The sequence below is a fragment of the Rhinoderma darwinii genome, chromosome 1 (genome assembly GCF_050947455.1).
Source record: "Rhinoderma darwinii isolate aRhiDar2 chromosome 1, aRhiDar2.hap1, whole genome shotgun sequence".
In the NCBI taxonomy this organism is placed as follows: Eukaryota; Metazoa; Chordata; class Amphibia; order Anura; family Rhinodermatidae; genus Rhinoderma; species Rhinoderma darwinii.
This window is the reverse complement of record NC_134687.1, coordinates 61,410,093-61,432,904: the sequence shown is the minus strand read 5'-3', so window position 1 is coordinate 61,432,904 and position 22,812 is coordinate 61,410,093. Positions and strand designations below refer to the sequence as shown.

The following is a 22,812-nucleotide window of genomic DNA, read 5'->3' as shown; positions in this document are numbered from 1 at the left end:
TCTCCTGGGGTGTTAAATAGTTTGTATGGTTGAAAAAAAGACACATGTCCATCAAGTTCAACCAAGGGATGGGAAAAGGGAAGGGAAACATTTCTACAAATTGGACCTAATATTTTTTTGTTCTAGGAAATTATCTAAGCCTTTTTTAAAGCATCTCCTGTCCCTGCTGTGACCAGCTCCTGCGGTAGGCTATTCCATAGATTCACAGTTCTCACAGTAAAGAAGGCTTGTCGCCTCTGCAGGTTGAACCTTTTTTTTCCAGACGGAGGGAGTGCCCCCTTGTTTTTTTAGGGGGTTTTACATGGAACAGAATTTCACCATATTTTTTGTATGTGCCGTTAATATATTTATATAAGTTAATCATGTCCCCCCTTACTCGTCTTTTTTCAAGGCTAAATAGGTTTAATGCTTTTAATCTTTCCTCATAACTTAGATTCTCCATGCCCCTTATCACCTTCGTTGCTCTTCTTTGTATTTTTTCCATCTCCAGGCAATGGCGGATTATAATATGGGCGGTTCGGGCGGAACCGCACACAATCTTAAAAAACTATGCAGTGCTGCTAGCGCTGCTAGCGCTGCTGCGCTGCCCGCTTCCAACTGAATCTGCGTCCACAGGACGCGGATTCAGTTGGGTTGAATGCTGGAGCCTCGCTCCAGCATTCACTCTGCCGTGAGCGGCTCAGTGCAGGCAGGCGCGATGTAGTGACGTCATCGCGCCTGTCTGCACGGAGTCACTCACGGGACAGTGCAGAGGAGGAGAAGCATCCCCCACCGTCGTGGGAACCGGGATAGGTAAGTAATTATGTTTTTTTTATTTATTAGGTACGCACATATGGAGGCATTATACTGTGTCACATCTATGGGGCATTATACTGTGTCACATCTATGGGGCATTATACTGTGTCACAGCTATGGGGCATTATACTGTGTCACATCTATGGGGCATTATACTGTGTCACATCTATGGGGCATTATACTGTGTCACATCTATGGGGCATTATACTGTGTCACATCTATGGGGGCGTTATACTGTGTCACATCTATGGGGGCATTATACTGTGTTGCGGCTATAGAGGCATTATACTGTGTGGAGGCAGTTATGGAGGCATTATACTGTGTAGAGGCAGCTATGAGGCATTATACTGTGTCGCAGTTATGGGGGCATTATACTGTGTCACAGCTATGGAGGCATTCTACTGTGCCACAGCTATGGGGGCATTATACTGTGTTGCGGCTATGGGGGCATTATACTGTGTGGAGGCAGCTATGAGGGACATTATACTGTGTTGCGGCTATGGAGGCATTATACTGTGTAGAGGCAGTTATGGAGGCATTATACTAAGTCACAGCTATGGAGGCATTATACTGTGTCACAGCTATGGAGGCATTATACTGTGTTGCGGCTATGGAGGCATTATACTATGTTGCGGCTATGGGGGCATGCTGTGTATCAGTATATCTAAGGGGGATTGCTGTGTAGCACTATATGCAAGAGGGGGAGGGCTATGTGACGCTATTTACAGAGGGGGAGGACTGTGTAGCGCTATTTACAGGGGGCTGTGTTGTTTTGTTTGACACAATTATATTCAGGGGCGCAGTCTATGGTGCTATAATATTTAGGGGCACAGTGTTTGTACTATTTTATTCAGGGGCGCAGTGTTTGGTGCTATTATATTTAGGGGCACAGTGTGTGGCACCATGATAATATTATCTTTGTTTATAGGTGTGGAAATGTTAGAAAAGTGAGGAGCCAAAGACATCTGAGTGGCAAATTCTGCAGAAATGGGTCATGGCCGGGAAAAGTCGTCATGAAGTCTGGACTGGATGGAGAAGAGGAAAAAAACTACGTCGTCACCTGTGAGTCACTAGATTTATAGACAATCTGTCATCTCTACTGACATGTTTATTATAGGAAATCCTTGTATTTCACAAAGTCTTTGTGCAGTCCAGGACTGATAGACAAATAAGTGTTACTATTCCCCTTGTCAGGAGAATGTGTCCCTACACGGTGCGATACGGTCAGCGATGGTTGGAGACTGTCAGTATGTGGGGACACAGGCTTTTGACAAGGGGAGTAGTAACACCCATTTGTTAATGTCTGGACAAAAAGGAAGTGTTAACAATAGTTACAGGGCGGCGGTGGAAAAGGGGGGCCCAACTATGGGTAACAGCCCAGGGCCTATGGTCTACTTAATCCGCCACTGTCTCCAGGGCATCCTTTCTATGAACTGGAGCAGAGAACTGAACTGCATATTCTAGATGAGGCCTTACTAATGCTTTGTAAAATGGTAAAATTACATCTTGTCCCGCGAGTCCATGCCTCTTTTAATACACGACAATATCTTGCTGGCCTTAGAAGCAGCTGATTGACATTGCATGCTATTATTTAGTTTATGATTTACAAGTACACCCAGATCCTTCTCAACAAGTGACTCCCCCGGTGTAGCTCCCCCTAGGACATATGATGCATGTAGGTTGTTGGTACCCAGATGCATAACTTTACATTTATCTACATTAAACTTCATTTGCCAAGTGGACGCCCAAATACTTAGTTTGTTTAAATCCACTTGCAATTCACGAACATCTTCCATACACTGAGCATTACTACATGGCTTGGTGTCATCTGCAAAAATAGAAATAGTGCTATTAATCCCATCCTCTATATCATTAACCACTTAAGGATGCAGCCACTTTTGGATGAAATGACACAGCCTCATTTTTTTAAATCTGACGTGTGTTACTATATGTCGTAATAACTTCGGAATGCTTTTACCTATCCAAGCGATTCTGAGATTGTTTTCTCGTGACATATTTTACTTTATGTTAGTGAAAAAACTTGGTCGATATATTCAATATTTTTGTGTGAAAACCACCAAAATTTTGACAAAATGTGCAAAAAATTAGCATTTTCTAAATTTAAATAATCAGCTTGTTAGACAGATAGTTTTTTGAACATCCTTTTATTTTTCTAGGACGTTACAAGGCTTATAAGTTTAGCAGCAATTTCTCACATTTTCAAGAAAATTTCAAAAGCCTATTTTTTTAGGGAACAGTTCAGATCTGAAATGGCTTTGAGGGCCTTATATATTCAAAACAGCATTCAGAAAGTTTCTTAACCCTTTATGTGTTTCACAGAAATGAAAGCAAAGTGGAAGGGAAATTTGCAAATTAAATTTTTTTTTTTGCAGAAATTCCATTTTAATCAATATTTCCAGTAATACCGAAGGTTTTTACCAGAGAAACACAAGTAAATATTTATTGCCCTGATTCTGCATTTTTTAGAAATATCCCAAATGTGGCCCTAGTGTGCTACGGGCCTTAAACAATGGCCCCAGAAGCAAAGGAGCACCTAGTGTAATGTCGGGGTAGGGAGACAGAAAGGTGAGCCCTAATCTACTCGCCACTAAGTCCCTGCCTACTTGCACGGCTTATCCTAGGCGACGGCATACAACTGGGCGACGGTCCCAGTATGTGCACGACAGACAAACAGACGAGGGTACACAGAAGCTAAGGGAAATGGGGCAGTTGCCCACGGCAAAACCGTGAGCAACAAGAGTAGTGAACGAGCCGAGTCAAACCAGGAGTCTACGAGGTATCAAACGCAGAGCAGGGGAGTAGTCAGTAAAGCCAGGGTCAAATTGAAGCAGAGGTCAATAGTACTAGCAGGAACAGCAGAGCCAGGAAACCAGACAGAATCACTGGCAAAGGAGAAGCAGGAAATGAAGGTATAAATAGACCGAGGGGGGGGGGGGTTACTCCGTCTGGCCAGGCTGTGATAGGTTCTCCCACTCCTCAGCCTACCAGCCTGAGTGGTAGCAGATCGAGTCACTCTATCAGACCTAGGAGCAGATGCAGACTGATTAATCACGGGCGTCGACACAGAAACTGTGTCTGGTAAATCCTTTACAGTAACCCTCCTTTTATGAGGGGCCACTGGACCCTTACTAGGTGGACCTGGCTTATTGGGGAACCAAAGATGGAACCTCCTGAGCAATATCCCAGCGTGAACATCCCGGGCGGGTACACAAGTCCTCTCCTCAGGCCCGTATCCTCTCCAATGGACCAGGTACTGGAGGGAGCCTTGGACCATCCTGCTATCCACAATCTTGGCCACCTCGAATTCTACCCCTTCAGGGGTGAGAACAGGGACCGGAGGTTTCCTCGAGGTAGCCAAGGACGGGGAGCAGCGTTTCAGGAGGGAGGCATGAAACACGTCATGTATTTGAAAAGACGGGGGTAACTCCAGCCGGAAGCAGACAGGGTTACAGACCTCAATGACCTTGTACGGCCCTATATACCGAGGAGCAAATTTTTGGGACGGAACTTTAGGACGCAAATTTTTGGAAGATAGCCACACCAGATCCCCGACCACAAACAAGGGGTTAGCAGAACGTCTTCTATCTGCCTGAGTCTTTTGTATGCTCTGGGACGCCTCTAGGTTCTTCTGAACCTGGGCCCAGACTGTTCACAGTTCCCGATGAACTACATCTACCTCGGGATTGTTGGAACCACCAAATGAAACGGAGGAGAACCGTGGATTAAACCCAAAATTACAGAAAAGGGGGAGACCCCTGACGAGTTACTGACCCGGTTATTAAGGGAAAATTCGGCGAGGGGAATGAAGGAGACCCAATCATATTGACAGTCGGAGATAAAACACCTTAAATATTGTTCTAGAGACTGATTAGTCCTCTCAGTTTGGCCATTAGTTTCAGGATGGAAGGCCGAGGAGAAGGACAGATCGATCTCCAACTTTTTACAGAAAGCTCTACAAAACAATGAAACAAATTGTACCCCTCTGTCACAAACAATATTGACAGGAACCCCATGGAGATGCAGGATGTGTTTGACAAACAAGGTAGCTAACGTCTTGGCATTGGGTAGTTTCTTGAGGGGCACAAAGTGGCACATCTTACTGAAGCGGTCTACTACAACCCACACGACCGACTTGCCTTGAGATGGAGGCAGATCGGTGATAAAATCCATGGAGATATGGGTCCAAGGTCTCTGGGGAATGGGCAAATAACATAGTAAGCCTGCTGGTCGGGACCTGGGAGTCTTGGACCTAGCACAAATTTCACAAGCGGCGACGTAGGCCTTAACGTCCTTAGGCAACCAGGCAACCAATAGTTTCTAGCAATGAGGTGCTTGGTACCCAGGATGCCTGGGTGGCCAGATAGTGCAGAGTCATGATTTTCCCTGAGTACCCTTAGCCGGAATTGCAGGGAAACAAACAGCTTGTTCTCAGAAAGATTCCCGGGAGCTGAACCTTGATCAGCCGAAATTTGGAGACTAAGTCAGAATCAACAGAGGATATGATCATACCTGGGGGCAAAACACAAGCAGGATCTTCCTCCAAAGGAGGGCTGGCCATGAAGCTACGCGACAGTGCATCAGCTTTAATATTTTTAGACCCAGCCCTATAGGTGACCGCAAAGTTGAATCTAGTAAAAAACAACGCCCATCGAGCTTTTCTCGGGTTTAGCGTCTGGGCAGATTCTAGGAAAAACAGATTCTTGAAGTCAGTAAGGACCGTTACCTCGTGCCTAGCCCCCTCCAAGAAGTGGCGCCACTCTTTAAATGCCCATTTGATGGCCAAGAGTTCGCGGTTGCCCACGTCATAGTTACTCTAAGTGGGCGAGAACTTCCTGGAGAAGTAGGCACAGGCACGGAGATGGGTGAGGGACCTGGTACCCTGGGACAAGACAGCAGCCACTCCCACCTCGGAGGCGTCAACCTCCACGATGAATGGCTCCATTTGGTTAGGCAACTGGGGCAGAGATAAAGCACTTCTTAAGGATCTCAAAAGCCTGGACCGCCTTCGGAGGCCAGTGGAGGAGATCAGCACCTTTGCGAGTAAGATCCGTAAGAGGCTTAGCAATGACCGAGAAGTTAGCAATAAATCTCCTGTAATAATTAGCAAACCCCAGGAAGCACTGTAAGGCCTTCAGGGAGGCAGGTTGGACCCATTCAGCCACAGCCTGAACCTTGGCAGGGTCCATGCAGAATTCATTAGGAGTGAGGATTTGACCCAAAAATGGTATCTCCTGCACCCCAAACAAACATTTTTTGGATTTAGCAAAGAGTTTGTTTTCCCGAAGGGCCTGGAGCACCTTCCTGACATGCTCAATGTGGGAGGACCAGTCCTTGGAAAACACAAGTATGTCATCAAGGTACACTACAAGAAATACCCCCAGGTAGTCTCTTAAAATCTCATTTATGAAATTCTGGAAGACCGCGGGAGCATTACGCAACCCAAAGGGCATGACGAGGTATTCGAAATTACCTTCGGCCGTGTTAAACGCAGTCTTCTACTCATCCCCTTCTCTGATTCGGATAAGGTTATAAGCCCCCCGAAGATCAAACTTAGAGAACCATTGGGCCCCCTGAACCTTATTGAAGAGATCAGGAATCAAAGGAAGGGGGTACTGGTTCCTTACAGTGACCTTATCCAAGTTTCAGTAATCGATGCACGGCCTAAGACCACCATCCTTCTTCCCTACGAAGAAGAAGCCAGCACCTACCGGAGAAGTAGAGGGACGAATGTAACCCTTGGCTAGGCTTTCCTGGATATATTCTCTCATGGCCTCACGTTAGGGACAAGAGAGATTAAAAATCCTACCCTTAGGGAGCTTAGCTCCTGGTCCCAAATCGATTGTGCAATCGTATTCTCTATGAGGAGGTAACACTTCGGAGGCCTTGTTAGAAAAAACATCAGCGAAGTCCTGAATAAACTCAGGTAGAGTGTTCACCTCCTCAGGGAGAGAAATAAAATTAACAGAAAAACAGGACGTCATGCATTCATTACCCCATTTGGTAAGATCTTCAGTATTCCAGTTAAACGTGGGATTATGCATCTGCAACCAGGGAAGGCCTAAAACCAAATCGGACGATAATCCCTGCATCACCAGTACAGATCACAGCTCCAAATGAATGGAGCCAACAATGAGTTCAAAAACAGGGGTATGCTGTGTAAAATAACCATTAGCAAGTGGAGTGGAGTGGAGTCGATACCCACTACCGGGACAGGTTTCTGCAAATCAATCAGTGGCATAGCTAGAGACATAGCAAATTCCACAGACATAATATTAGGAGAAGACCCTGAATCCACGAAGGCACTGCCGGTGGCAGACCTACCCTCAAAAGAGACCTGAAAGGGAAGCAAGATCTTATTAGGTTTCATATTTACGGGAAATACCTGTGCGCCCAAGCGACCTCCCCGATGGTCACTTAGGCGCGGAAGTTTTCCGGCTGCTTATTCTTACGCCTAGGACAGTCATTCACTTGATGCTTGTCATCCCCACAATAGAAGCAGGGACCATTCTTCCTGCGGAGCTCTCTACGTTGTTGGGGAGACACGGAGGCCCCGAGTTGCATTGGTTCATCCGAGTTTTTCGTGGAAGAATGAAGCAATGGCACCTCGGGAGCCATCATAGGGGAGTCAGAGGAGAAGGCACAAAAACGTTCAAGTCATCGTTCCCTGAGACGTCGGTCCAGACGTACCGCTAAAGTCATAACCTGATCTAGAGAGTCAGAAGAGGGATAGCTAACTAACAGGTCATTCAGGGCGTTCGACAGACCCAATCTAAACTGGCACCTCAAGGCAGGGTAAATCCACCGAGAAGCTACACACTCCTTCCTAAAGTCAGAACAGTACTCCTAAACGGGTCTCTTACCCTGACGTAAGGTCACCAGCTGACTCTCTGCAAAGGCAGTCTTGTCAGTCTCGTTATAGATGAGCCCAAGAGCAGAAAAAAAAAGGTCAACAGAGGAAAGTTCAGGGGCGTCAGGAGCCAAGGAGAAGGCCCATTCTTGGGGGCCGCCCTGGAGCCGGAACATAATTATACTCACTCGCTGGCTCTCAGAACCTGAGGAGTTGGGCCTTAGACGGAAATAGAGCCTACAACTCTCCTGAAAGGAGAAAAAAGTCTTCCGGTTCCCCAGAGAACCGGTCAGGCAACTTGAGGTGGAGGGCACTACCATGGTAGCATCACGCTGGTTGCACCTGTGAGCCGGGGCTTGTACCTGTAGGGAGAGGCCCTGCATTTGCTGAGCCTGGGCCTCAAGGGGGTCCATAGTAGTATGGGAATCAGGGTAGAAAAGGTATATGGCCCTGTGGTAATGTCGGGGTAGGGAGACAGAAAGGTGAGCCCTAATCTACCCGCCACTCAGTCCCTGCCTACTTGCACGGCCCATCCTAGGCGACGGCGTACAACTGGGCGATGGTCCCTACGCTCAATATGTGCACGACAGACAAACAGACAAGGGTACACAGAAGCTAAGGGAAATGGGGCAGTTGCCCACGGCAACACCGTGAGCAACAAGAGTAGTGAACGAGCCGAGTCAAACCAGGAGTGTACGAGGTATCAAACGCAGAGCAGGGGAGTAGTCAGTAAAGCCAGGGTCAAATTGAAGCAGAGGTCAATAGTACTAGCAGGAACAGCAGAGCCGGAAAACCAGACAGAATCACAGGCAAAGGAAAAGCAGGAAATTAAGGTATAAATAGACCGAGGGCGTGAGCTAGCTCCGTCTGGCCAGGCTGTGATAGGTTCTCCCACTCCTCAGCCTACCAGCCTTGAGTGGTAGCAGATCGAGTCACTCCATCAGACCTAGGAGCAGATGCAGACTGTTTAAACACGGGCGTCGACACGGAAGCTGTGTCTGGTAAATCCTTTACACCTAGTGCATTTTAGGGCCTTCCTTACCTTAAATTATATTTCAGGCACCATGTCAGATTAGAAGAGGTCTTGTGTTGCAACAAAAACAAAGGAAACACCCCAAAAAAGAACACATTTTGGAAACTACACACCTTTGTGCAAGCGGCAGGACTCAGAAGGGAAGGCACGCCATTTGGCTTCTGGAGTACAGATTTTGCTGGATTTATTTCTCTGCACCATGTTGCATTTATAAAGCTCCTAAGGTACCAGTACAGTGGAAACTCCCCAAAAGTGACTCCACTTGGTAAACTACACCCCTAGAGGAATTAATCTACGGGTGTAGTGAGCATTTTGACCCCACAGGTGTTTCATAAATTTCATTAGAATTGGGCAGTGAAAATGAAAAATTAAATTTTTTTCCACTAATACGTAGCTTTAGGTCAAAATGTTTCATTTTCTCATCAAAAAAAAGGAGAAAAAGCACCCCAACATTTGTAAAGCAACTTCTCCAGAGTACGTAAATACCCCATATGTGGTAATAAACTAGTGTATGAATACACATCAGGGCTCAGAAGGGAAGGAGCGCCATTTGGCTTTTGGAGAGCAGATTTTGCTGGATTGGTTTTTCTGCACCATGTCGCATTTGCAAAGCCCCTTAGGTACCCTTACAATGGAAACTCCCCAAAAGTGACTCCACTTGGTAAACTACCCCCATTGAGGAATTCATCTAGGGGTGTAGCGAGCATTTTTACCCCACAGGTGTCTCATAGATTTTATTAGAAATGGGAAGTGAAAATGAAAAATTACATTATTTTCCAACAAGACATAGCATTTGTTCAAAATTTTTCATTTTCTCAACAAATAAAGGAGAAAAATCCCCCCAACATTTGTAAAACAACTTCTCCCGAGTACAGAAATACCCCATATGTGGTCATAAACTGCTATTTGGATACACGGCAGGATACAAGGGAAGGAGCGCCATTTGGCAGTTGGAGCGCAGATTTTTGCAGGATTGATTCCTGGGCGCCATGTTGTATTTACAAAGCCCCTGAGGTACCAGTACAGTAAGAACCCCTGAAATGTGACTCCATTTGGTAAACTACACCCCTTGAGGAATTAATCTAGGGGTGTAGTGAGAATTTTGACCACACAGGTTTTTGCTGAATTTATTAGAATTGGGATGTGAAAATAAAAAAAAACTAACATTTTTTTTTTGCTAAAAGATGTAGTTCTAGCCCAAAATTTAGCATTTTCACAAGGACTATAGGAGAAAATCACCTCAACACCCGTAAAGCATTCCCTCCAGAGTAAGGCAATACCACACACGTGATCATAAACTGCTATTTGGACACACAGCAAGGCTCTAAAGGGAAGGAGCACCATTTAGTATTTGGAGTGGAGATTTTACAGGATACAGTGCAACCCCTGAAAAATTACCCCATTTTGGAAACTAGATCCCTCAAAGAATTTATTTAGGTGTGTAGTGTGCATTTTGACCCCACATGTGTTTTGCAAAAATGAGTACACAACAGATGTTGCAGATTGAAAATTGCCATTTTCCACAGATATGCCATTTCAGTGCCCAATGTGTTGTGCCAGCTGGTACAACCGTAGACACACACCCCATAAATTGTTAAGCGGGTTCTCCAGAATAAAGTAATACCCCATATGTGGTCATCAATTGCTTTTTGGGCACACTGCCTGGCTCAGTTGGACCACCATTTGGCTTTTGAAGCGCAGATTTTGCTTGATGTTTTAGTGGTATTTCAGTTTATAATGTGGGGGCATATGTAAGCTGGGCGGAGTACATCAGGGTATATGTAAGCTTTGCGGAGTACATCAGGGCATATGTAAACTGGGCGGAGTACATCAGGGTATATGTAAACTGGGCGAAGTGCATCAGGGCATAATAGGATGATGTAATAATGGGGTGAATGAATAATCCATGGATTGGTGTGGTACGCTTTGAACCAGTCCTTTATGCACTGGCCGGGTTTTTGGGGTATTATACAAAATATCTGCGCTCCAGTATTGCCTAATCTTTGACTTCTTCACTAGCCCTATAAGCAGCACAAGGCCCTAAAGTTTCCTCATTTCCGCTGCACCTACTGGGTCCAACTGTGGGTCCAGCAAATGATGATGTGGAGTATTTAGTGAAATTCTACTGGACCTAAAAAATTTGTCTGGGACGTCATTTATCATCATTGCATTTTGAGAGTCATAATGTGTTATTTTTCCGTTGACGGAGCTGTGTGAGGGCGCGTTTTTTGTGGAACGAGCTGTAATTTTTATTGGTTCCATTTTGGGGTACATGCAATTTTTTTTATCACTTTATTCCATTTTTTTGGGAGATGAAGAAACAAAAAAACAACAATTCTAGCACGGTTTCGGTTTTTTGTTTTTTAGTGTGCAGTATAAACAACATGTTAACTTTATTCTGCGGGTCGATACAATTACAGCGACACCAAATTTATATTGGTTTTTTTTACGTTTCACTACGTTCCCACAATAAAAATACTCTTTTCTAAAAAAAATCATGTTTTAGTGTCGCCATTTTCTGACAGCCATAACTTATTAAAATTTTTAGTTGATATCGCTGCGGGACGGCTTGTTTTATGCGTGATGAACTGTAGTTTCTATTGGTACCATTTTGCGTTACTTGCAACTTTTTGATCACTTTTTATTACATTTTTCTAGAGACAAGATGACCAAAAAATAAAATGCTGTCATTGTTTTTTATTAAAAAAATTTATGGTGTTCACCATGCGGTAAAAATAAGGTGATATTTTTATAGATCAGGCCGTTCCGAACGCGGCGATACCTATTATGTATAGTTTTTTTTTCATGTTTTCATTTTTTTCTAATAATAAAGGAGTTGATCAGGGAAACAGGGCAAGTGTTGTTTTTATTAGTTAAAACTATTATTTATTTATTTTTCTTTCACATTTATTTTTTACTTTTTTACACTGATCTGAGGACTTGAAGATCTGGTCTTCTGATCACCGGTACAATACTTACGTAGTGCAGTGTATTGTAACTGTCATTCATCATCTGACAGTTAGCCTATTACGTCATGCCTCGGGCAGGACCTAATAGGCTTCCGTACCTGGGCAACCAGGAAGCCTAGCAATGGCTTCCTGGTTGCCATAGCAACCATCGACACCCGCGATCTCTCGCGGGGGGCCCGGGGGGGGGGGTACAGAGGGAGCTCCCTCCGTCTGTCAACCACTTCAATGCGGCGGACACCATTGACAGCCGCATTGAAGGGGTTAAACGGCTGCGATCGGCGGTAACTGCCGTCTCCACCATTGCAGCGTGATGTCAGCTGTGTATTACAGCTGACAGCTGCTGAAGATGAAGCGCACACAGCTCCTGTGCCAGCTTTATCTACAGGGCGTGACTGTACGCCCTATTGCGAGAACGCACTTTGAATTTGGACGTACAGTCACGCCCAATAGCGGGAAGGGGTTAATAAATAAGTTGAATAATAGTGGTCCCAGCACAGAACCCTGGGGTACACCACTTATAACCAGGGACCATTCAGAGTAGGAATCATTGACCACAACTCTCTGGATACGGTCCTTGAGCCAATTCTCAATCCAATTACAAACTATACTTTCTAAACCTATAGTCCTTAATTTACCCATTAGGCGTCTATATGTCAAATGCCTTTGCAAAGTCCAAAAACACTATATCCACAGCGGCCCCTCTGTCTAGGCTTCTGCTCACCTCTTCATAAAAACAGATCAGGTTAGTTTGACAACTTCTATCTTTAGTAAAACCGTGCTGGCTGTCAGTTATAATACTATTTTTTGTCACATAATCCTGTTGTCAATATTTTTGAAGAATGCTGCTGTTTTTAGCATGTAGTACAGGTGTGGTGGGTATTGCTCTAAGGCCCAGTTCACACAGAGTTTCTTGACGCTGAATTGAAGGCCTGCAAAAAAACTCCATGTGAACAGGGCCTTAGGCTGGTTTTATATGGGACATTGTGGTGGCTATTGAGTACGACAGTTGGAATGTGTTACTGTACATGGACATTTCCACAAATTTATTATCGGTCTCTTTTTTTTTTAAGGAAAGGATGATATTCATTGTTGATAAATTGCTTACACTGTTTTGCGGAAGGGCAAATTGCATTGATTTCTTGATCAGGGAAACAATCTTATCCTACTGGGGCCTCACCAGCCAGAACATGACTCTTACCATTGTTCAAAGTCTATTTATTAGAATTTTTATAATTAATTGATCTTTGATTTACATTCTGAATTCAATATCACATTAAAATAAGAAAAAAAAAATTGCCATTTGTGTTGCTAAACGGAATATTAATGTAGCCAGATAGAGGTCTATGTAGCATATGATCCAAACTGCTTCTTCAGCTGCGTTTCACGAACAACTGGTATCCACAGTTTGAGAAAAACTTGACTATTAATGTCTACACTAGTCTTATACAATGGCGGATTATAATATAGGCGGTTCGGGCGGTAGCCCGGGGCCCGAGGCTGCCAGGGGGCCCATCGGGGCCCGAACCGCACACAAACTTCAAAAACTATGCAGGACTGCCGCGCTGCCGCGCTGCCGCGCTGCCCGCTTCCAACTGAATCTGTGTCCGCAGGACGCAGATTCAGTTGGGTTGAATGCTGGAGCCTCGCTCCAGCATTCACTCTGCCGTGAGCGGCTCGGTGCAGGCAGGCGCGATGTAGTGACGTCATCGCGCCTGTCTGCACGGAGTCACTCACAGCACAGTGCAGAGGAGGAGAAGCATCCACCACCGTCGTGGGAACCGGGATAGGTAAGTTATTATGTTTTCTTTTTTATTAGGTACGTACATATGGGGCATTATGCTGTGTCAGCTATGGGGCATTATACTGTGTCAGCTATGGGGCATTATACTGTGTCAGCTATGGGGCATTATGCTGTGTCAGCTATGGGGCATTATGCTGTGTCAGCTATGGGGCATTATGCTGTGTCAGCTATGGGGCATTATACTGTGTCAGCTATGGGGCATTATACTGTATCAGCTATGGGGCATTATACTGTGTCAGCTATGGGGCATTATACTGTGTCAGCTATGGGGCATTATGCTGTGTCAGCTATGGGGCATTATACTGTGTCAGCTATGGGGCATTATACTGTGTCAGCTATGGGACATTATGCTGTGTCAGCTATGGGGCATTATACTGTGTCAGCTATGGAGGCATTATGCTGTGTCAGCTATGGGGCATTATGCTGTGTCAGCTATGGGGCATTATACTGTGTCAGCTATGGGGCATTATACTGTGTCAGCTATGGGGCATTATACTGTGTCAGCTATGGGGCATTATACTGTGTCAGCTATGGGGCATTATGCTGTGTCAGCTATGGGGCATTATACTGTGTCAGCTATGGGGCATTATACTGTGTCAGCTATGGGGCATTATACTGTGTCAGCTATGGGGCATTATACTGTGTCACATCTATGGGGGCATTATACTGTGTCAGCTATGGGGCATTATACTGTCAGCTATGGGGCATTATACTGTGTCAGCTATGGGGCATTATACTGTGTCAGCTATGGAGGCATTATACTGTGTCACAGCTATGGGGGCATTATACTGTGTCACAGCTATGGGGGCATTATACTGTATCAGCTATGGAGGCATTATACTGTGTCACAGCTATGAAGGGCATTATACTGTGGGGGCAGCTACGGGGGACATTATACTGAGCAATTACAAGAGCTGCAGGTCCAAGGGGGGAGACGCTGTGTAGCACAATATACAAGGGGGGATTGTTATATAGCACTATATAGAAGGTAGCGCTGTGTATCACTATATCTAAGGGGGATTGCTGTGTAGCACTATATACAAGAGGGGAGGGCTATGTGATGCTATTTACAGAGGGGGAGGACTGTGTAGCGCTATTTACAGGGGGCTGTGTGTGGTGCAATCTACAGTGTTTGACACAATTATATTCAGAGGCGCAGTCTATGGTGCTATAATATTTAGGGGCACAGTGTTTGTACTATTTTATTCAGGGGCGCAGTGTTTGGTGCTATTATATTTAGGGGCACAGTGTGTGGCACCATGATAATATTATCTTTTTTTATAGGTGTGGAAATGTTGGAAAAGTGAGGAGCCAAAGACATCTGAGTGGCAAATTCTGCAGAAATGGGTCATGGCCGGGAAAAGTCGTCATGAAGTCTGGACTGGATGGAGAAGAGGAAAAAAACTAAGTCGTCACCTGTGAGTCACTAGATTTATAGACAATCTATCATCTCTACTGACATGTTTATTATAGGAAATCCTTGTATTTCACAAAGTCTTTGTGCAGTCCAGGACTGATAGACAAATAAGTGTTACTATTCCCCTTGTCAGGAGAATGTGTCCCTACACGGTGCGATACTGTCAGCGATGGTTGGAGACTGTCAGTATGTGGGGACACAGCCTTTTGACAAGGGGAGTAGTAACACCCATTTGTTAATGTCTGGACAAAAAGGAAGTGTTAACAATAGTTACAGGGCGGCGGTGGAGAAGGGGGGCCCAACTATGGGTAACAGCCCAGGGCCGATGGTCTACTTAATCCGCCACTGGTCTTATAGTCCATTAATGGATGTCATTAAATTGTTTCCTATCCAATTCTGATTTCTACTTTTAATGGGAAGCAGCAAAATGAACCTCTCAGAATACCCAAAAATTTGATATCATGCAGAATTTCTTTAAAGGTAGATCAAAAACACATTTGATATACAATATTTTCACAAATAGGTAGTGTTGGGTAGAAAAGTGGATTGTATCTCGAGCATCTATTTTTGACAATAATGAACTTATCGGATCTCTTGTGTATATTCTAAGTCACATGTAAAAGTTGTAGAATTAAAGAGGCTCTGTCACCACATTATAAGTGCCCTATCTTCTACATAAGGAGATCGGCGCTGTAATGTAGGTGACAGTAATGCTTTTTATTTAATAAAACGATCTGTTTTCACCACTTTATTAGCGATTTTAGATTTATGCTAATGACTTTCTTAATGCCCAAGTGGGCGTATTTTTACTTTAGACCAAGTGGGCATTGTACAGAGGAGTGTATGACGCTGACCAATCAGCATCATGCACTCCTCTCCATTCATTTAGGCAGCGCATAGGGATCCTTTTAGATCCCTATGTGCTGTCTTATACTAACACATTAACCAGGGGCGTAGCTAGGGGGGGGCAAGCGGGGCATATGCCCCGGGCGCAGTTCAGAGGGGGGCGCCAGCGCCACCTCCTCCTGCACTATAATTGTACCTGTGTCGCAAGGACACAGGTACAAATAGAAGCAATGAATGACCGGGCACGTTCCGTGCCCGGCCATTCAGCGCCTCTCCACGAATGAAGCGACTGGTACCTTTTGTACCAGTGATGCTTCCGTCGATGAAAGGCGCTGACTGACTGGCAGGGAAAGTCATCCTGCCCAGCCAATCAGCGCCTTTCATAGACGCTGCGTTCAACCCCCTGGAGACCTGCGCAGAAGAGAGCAGGTCTCCATGGATGCCGGACGGCGTGGGAGCGGGAATAAGGTGAGTTTGAATTTTTTTTTTTTATTGTAATAGACGTGTGGCTGTATCTGCGGGGGGGAGGGAACTTTGTCTACGGGGGGTGTCTATCTACAGGGGGACTATATCTACAGGGGGACTATATCTACAGGGGGACTATATCTACAGGGCTGGGCTATATACAGTGGGACTATATCTACAGGGCTGGGCTATATACAGGGGGACTATATCTGCTGGGCTATATACAGGGGGACTATATATACAGGGGGACTATATATACAGGGGGACTATATCTGCTGGGCTATATACAGGGGGACTATATCTACAGGGGGGCTATATACAGGGGGACTATATCTGCTGGGCTATATACAGGGGGACTATATCTACAGGGGGACTATATACAGGGGGACTATATCTGCTGAGCTATATACAGGGGGACTATATCTACAGGGCTGGGCTATATACAGGGGGACTATATCTGCTGGGCTATATACAGGGGGACTATATCTATAGGGGGGCTATATACAGGGGGACTATATCTACAGGGGGGCTATATACAGGGGGACTATATCTACAGGGGGGCTATATACAGGGGGACTATATCTACAGGGGAGCTATATACAGGGGGACTATATCTACAGGGGGGCTATATACTGGAGTGGGCTGTCTATAGAGCACCATATACAGGGGTGGGCTATATAGTATATGGTGCTCCATAGATAGCCCACCCCAGTATATAGCCCCCTGTAGATATAGTCGCCCTGTAGATATAGCCCAGCCCTGTAGATATAGCCCCCTGTAGATATATTCCCCCTGTATATAGCCCCCCTATGTATAGCCCACCCCTGTAGATATAGCCCCCCTGTGTATAGCCCACCCCTGTAGATATAGCCCCCCTGTGTATAGCCCAGCCCTGTAGATATGGTCCCCCTGTAGATATGGTCCCCCTGTAGATATAGTCCCCCTGTAGATATAGTCCCCCTGTAGATATAGTCCCCCTGTAGATATAGCCCACCCCTGTATATAGTCCCCCTGTAGATATAGCCCACCCCTGTATATAGTATCCAACAAATAGCTCCCCCTATAGTGCTCCACAGAAAGCCCACCCCTGTATATAGCCCCCTTGTACATATAGTCTACCCCTGTATATAGTGCTCCACAGATAGCCCACCCTTGTATATAGTATATACAGGGGTGGGCTATCTGTGGAGCACTATATACAGGGGTGGACTATCTAGTGGAGCACTATATACAGGGGTGGACTATATGTACAAGGGGGGGGCTATATACAGGGGTGAGCTATCTGTGAAACACTATATGTGGAGCACTATATACAGGGGTGGGCTATATCTACAGGGGGGCTACATACATGGTTAGGCTATCTGTAGAGCTCTATATACAGGGGTGGGCTATATCTACAGGGGGCTATATACAGGGGGCTATATACAGGGGTGGGCTATCTGTAGAGCACTATAGGGGGAGTTATTTGTGGGACACTATATACAGGGGTGGTCTATATGGGGGCACTATCTACAGGGGGCTCTATGGCAGGCACTATCTACAGGGGGCTCTATGGCAGGCACTATCTACAGGGGGCACAGTGTGTGTGTGTGTGTGTGTGTGTGTGTGTGTGTGTGTGTGTGTGTGTGTGTGTGTGACACGGTGTATGGTGCTATTATAATTAGAGGTGCAGTGTATGGCGCTATTATATTTAAGGATGTAGTGTGTGGTATAATGATAACTTTATATTTATTTATAGGTGCAGAAATGTTGGAAAAGTGAGAAGCTGAAGACATGTGAGCAGCAAACTGCAGAAATGGACCGGGAGAAGTCATCATAGAGGTCTGTACCAAATGGAGAAAAATAACTAGAATCTGAGACGTCACCGGTGAGTCACTTAATGTAAATGTTCACTCTGCCTCTAATCAGTAATGTAGTCACTGTATGATCTGCAGCGAGATGATGGGTGGAATGATTATGATGAGATTTATTTTTTGTGAAAATACATCTCCCAGCATATCCTTATCATTGTTCGGGCCATGCTGGGAGCTGTCGTTTTACGCCGTACAAACCTATACGGCAGGGGTTGCATTAAATTGAGTTGTATTTGTGCTGGGGCTGTATATATGTACTGAGCTTGGTTCTGGTGTTGTGTATAGAACTATATTGCTTGTAAAATGTACAAATAATTTTATGCTCGCGTTACATAAAAATAAATGACACGTCGATTGGTAGAGAAAACAAACACGGCGAGGGGGAAGGAGATGTCGGGAAAGAGGTTGGGGGGGGGGCCGCCAAACTGAATCTTTGCCCCGGGTGCTGGAGAACCTAGCTACGCCTCTGCATTAACGATACTGAAGTGTTTAGACAGTGAATTCCACGGGATGTCTATTCACAATCTCTGCACTTCGTTACTGTTTTTGTGGTAGTTACAGCAGAGCAAAGCGTAATCTCGCTGTAACCTGTCATTTACCGTGTAATCTCGCGAGATTACGCTTCCTCTGCTGTAACTACCACAGACAGAGTAACGAAGTGCAGAGTTTGTGAATAGATATCCCGTGGAATGTCTATTCACTGTCTAAACACTTCAGTATTGTTAATGTTTTAGTATAAGACAGCGCATATCGATCTAAAAGGATCCCTATACGCTGCCTAAATGAATGGAGAGGAGTGCGTGACGCTGATTGGTCACTGATTGGTCAGCGTCATACACTCCTCTGTACAACGCCCACTTGTTCTAAAGTAAAAATACGCCCACTTGGGCATTAAGCAACTCATTAGCAAAAATCTAAAATCGCTAATAAACTGGTGAAAATAGATTGTTTTATTAAATAAAAAGCACTGCGGTCAACTACATTATAGCGCCCATCTCCTTATGTAGGAGATACAGCACTTATAATGTGGTGACAGAGCCTCTTTAAGCTCGCTGTTGCTCATATGAAAGCTGTTTATTATACGCTGTTAAGGCTGTGATGTTCGATGTTAATCGCTTACAAAGGTCAATAGGGAAATAATTATCCATGTTACATTTTGTTACACAACTCAATTACTTTTATGCTATTCGCAAAGTAGAATCTAATAGAAAGATGCAGTATTTTTATCTGAATGATATTTCAATAACCACGTAGATAAGACTTTTTAAATCAACATTCACTACCAAAATCCTTAAAAAAATTTCCTGGTTTTATGTAAATCAAACTTAATCACTATATAAATTGAAAGTTTTACAACTTCATAGTATACTATGGGGAATAGTAAAAAGAAAGACTGCAGCACTCCGATATCCAAAAAAAGTGAAAGTTTATTTTCACTTTTTTTGGATATCGGAGTGCTGCAGTCTTTCTTTTTACTATTGTGCATTGGTTGTCCCGTTGGACCTGGGACTTACATGCTGCTTGCACTATCCCTGGCTCGGATTATCTACCTTGTTCCCCTCTGGTAGAGAGATTCTGGTTGTGCTGCTGATCTCTTTTACAGTATATTATGGGGCAGATTTACTAAGATTGGTGTTTCATACGCCAATCTTATCTTACTATTCTGCTGGAGAAAGAAGATTCTGCTGGCCATGCAGCACAATTTGGGCGTAAAGACCACCAGCTTCTAGCTGGCATAGAGTTCACTATGTATGGCCTGTGTTCGGCCCCTACCTTTCCTCTTAATGAATGTATTGTAGGTAACTCCAACTTTTCAACTATAAACCGCCAGTCTTAACAAATTGCCCCCAAAATATATTAAAAAGTTGTTGCAACGGTACCAGGCACTCAGCTGAGCACTTCTGCACCTTCATTTCAGCAACGGTGGAGTCTCAGTACCCAGACCTCCACCGATCCAAACTTTTGACATTTCTCTATAATATATAAAAAGTTTGATTAAAAATGTGGTTACTCTTTAAGCTCACCCTCTAGAATATTTATGTGTAAAGTACATTACCTGGAACTCCATGTTATAGGTTTCTCTGCAGAATTCCCTGAGTTTGGGGTACACCTGCTCTCTCAGGGCATTCCTCTCTGCTTCTGTATCTGCACAAAATAAAGTATGAAAATGTTCATAAAAAATAATAATGAATTAAAAACAAAATTAATTATTAATAGCAACAAATGTTAAATTAAAAAAGACCAAATTGTGCAAAAACAAAATCTATTTTTGGCGCTACAGAGTGATAAAAAAAATAAAATCCTTTTGCAGGGAGAAGGCTGCTGTGAAAGACATGGGGAAAATATCCCTGCGGTCTTAATCTCATCCTATCAAATGAAATCTTATTTTTACATGTTGCTGCAATGCAATTTGCAAATCATTTAAAACTTATCAAGAATTGCCCACATGATTAGCTATGTCCTCAGTATCATAAATGTAAAAATCATATGTTAAAAGTCTATAGTTCTAAAGACATTAGTATAACTGTCTTCTGAATGCAACAATTGGAAAATTCAGCAATATATAAGAAGCATTATGAGGGCAGATTAGGGTTAAGTAGCAGAACTGTCTTCATACTATGCTGCAGTATTAGCCCAAACAGCACAAAAAAATTATAGCAAATTATACAGAAGACTATTACTGCTGAGAGGGGTGGCGGAGGAGTGGGTAGACAGGGGTAGAGCTCAACCCATCAATACAGCGGACTCATAACTATGAGTCTTCTGTTTAATTTGTTAGCTACTATTAGCCGAATAGCACAATTTTTAGTGCCGCTTCGGGTAATAGTGCAATGGACCTGTCTCCACACTAATCTACTTCTACTACTCTTTCATTTAAAGCATATAAATAGCTTTGTACACGATTTTAAAGTTGAATATATATATTAAGCCAAGTAATGGAGCAGGACAGTAAGAGAAGCCTAAGTGGTCGGTTCTAGCTTCTAGGCAAGTGACCACTTCACCTATAGCACAATTTCAATTCACAAATGGAAGCAGCACTCCAAGGATATAAACCAATAAAAGCTTTGTAGGGTTGTTGGCTCTTGAATATTTCTGCATGGGTTTTTACAGACAACACATTAGCCTTCATGCTGTTTCTTATGAGCTGTGAAGGCTCGGTGTCTCTAATTTACATGCAACACAGAAAATTACTCAGCCTACTGATGAACGTATGGGGAAGGTAAGTGATTTAATGGGTGCTGATTTACACATTAACTTTTCTTCATTAGATCGTCTTATAGACGCATTAAAATATTTTTGGATATACAAAATGCTTTAGATTAATATAACGTGACAAATACTTTTCTAATTAACATTAAAAAATATTTCTATTACATAACCATAAGTACAGTACATGGCTTAAGTATTATTGTAGGAAGATTCACTCCACGGGGCACATGTGTAGTTGTATATTCCAATGTAAATGTGTTCCCTTTTGGTGTAATTCAATGCACTGAATGTATGCCTGTAATGTTAGGCCATCTTCACACGAACGGGAGTCAAATCGGCCATGAAAAACAGCCGTTTTTCACGGCTGATTTGCATCCGTGCAGGACCTGTTTTCACGGATCCCTCATGGACTTGAGTCTATTGAGGGATCCGTCAAAACGTGAAAAATAGGACATGTCCTTTTTTCACGGGCCGTTCACAGATGTCACATGGCTGATCACCCCTGTCGTGTGAATAAGCCCTTAATGTTGCTGTCAACCCGCACGGAATTTAAATAAAGACTGTAAGCAGGAGGTGGGCCAGAGAGAGCATGTGGCTTAGCCACATGTCAGGCAGTGATCCCCTGTGTTGTGCATAGAGAGAGGAAATAGGCCAGAGGCATGGAGGGGTGTTCTAAGAAAGAACGTTACAAAGGGGGAGCCTCAGGGGAGGCTGATGTAAGTGAAGCAGCTGCAGAGAGAGAGGTGATGTTGGTGGAGGAGCAAGTGTGGCAACCTTTAATCCAAACCCCGTGAGATGCATCTGATATTGCTGAGTGATAATGGAACAGGAGACATTAGTCGAGATGACATCAGGCTGCAAAACGTGAGATTACCTGTTGAACTTTGTTGAGAGGATTTAGAGGACTTTAGAGCGAAGTGGCCTCATATGCCTTGTTGCAGCATTTATAGAGCAGTAGTGGGTGCGGGGAGGTGAGCGTACACAACCCGGAGCACGTTACAAGAAACCACCAAGAGAAGTTAAAGGCCTAGACAGTTGCCGAGGGAGAATTCCGGTGAACTGTGGTGAGGCCCATTAACGACTAAGCTGGCGAAGTGAGGGACACCATTCAGTTGCTGTATTAGCAGAGGGACAGACTCCATAGCCAGGTAGATGCCAGCAGGGTCCCCGTAAGAGAGTCAGTAAACCTAGGAACTTGGTGGACTGCCGAGAGGAAGACTTGCAAGGTATTTGCTTCCTAGCAGAACGCGCTATCGGAATCCTTCATAGTCCACGCCAAGCCTTGAGTTCGCAGTAAAAAGGTTGCAAGAGGCACTTGAAGATAAGTAGTGTTAACACCAAGTTACTGACAAGTTATACTATGTGTGCCATGTTTCAAGTTAAGGTTAAAGTCTTACTCTTAAAGAGGCAGTGTCCCATACTGACATCTGTGGACTTGAAATGTGTTAACAAGGGACCACTCTCTGTGCGAATTGCAAGTGTGATCAGTGGGCACATCATAAAGCATGTGGGGTTTTTGGTCAGGTATTATCTTGAAATGGTTAGTGGCTTAGCA

At 44.3% G+C, this 22,812-nt stretch overlaps 1 protein-coding gene across 2 annotated transcripts in view; it reads right to left on the bottom strand.

The window, feature by feature from the left end:
* Positions 1 to 22,812, bottom strand: part of NWD2 (NACHT and WD repeat domain containing 2) — a 253,510-nt gene that overhangs the window by 123,677 nt on the left and 107,021 nt on the right. For both annotated transcript variants that reach the window (XM_075858996.1, XM_075859004.1), the window contains exon 2: positions 20,104 to 20,192. In XM_075858996.1, coding sequence (XP_075715111.1) covers positions 20,104 to 20,192 — 89 coding nt within the window. The remainder of the gene's footprint in view (positions 1 to 20,103; positions 20,193 to 22,812) is intronic.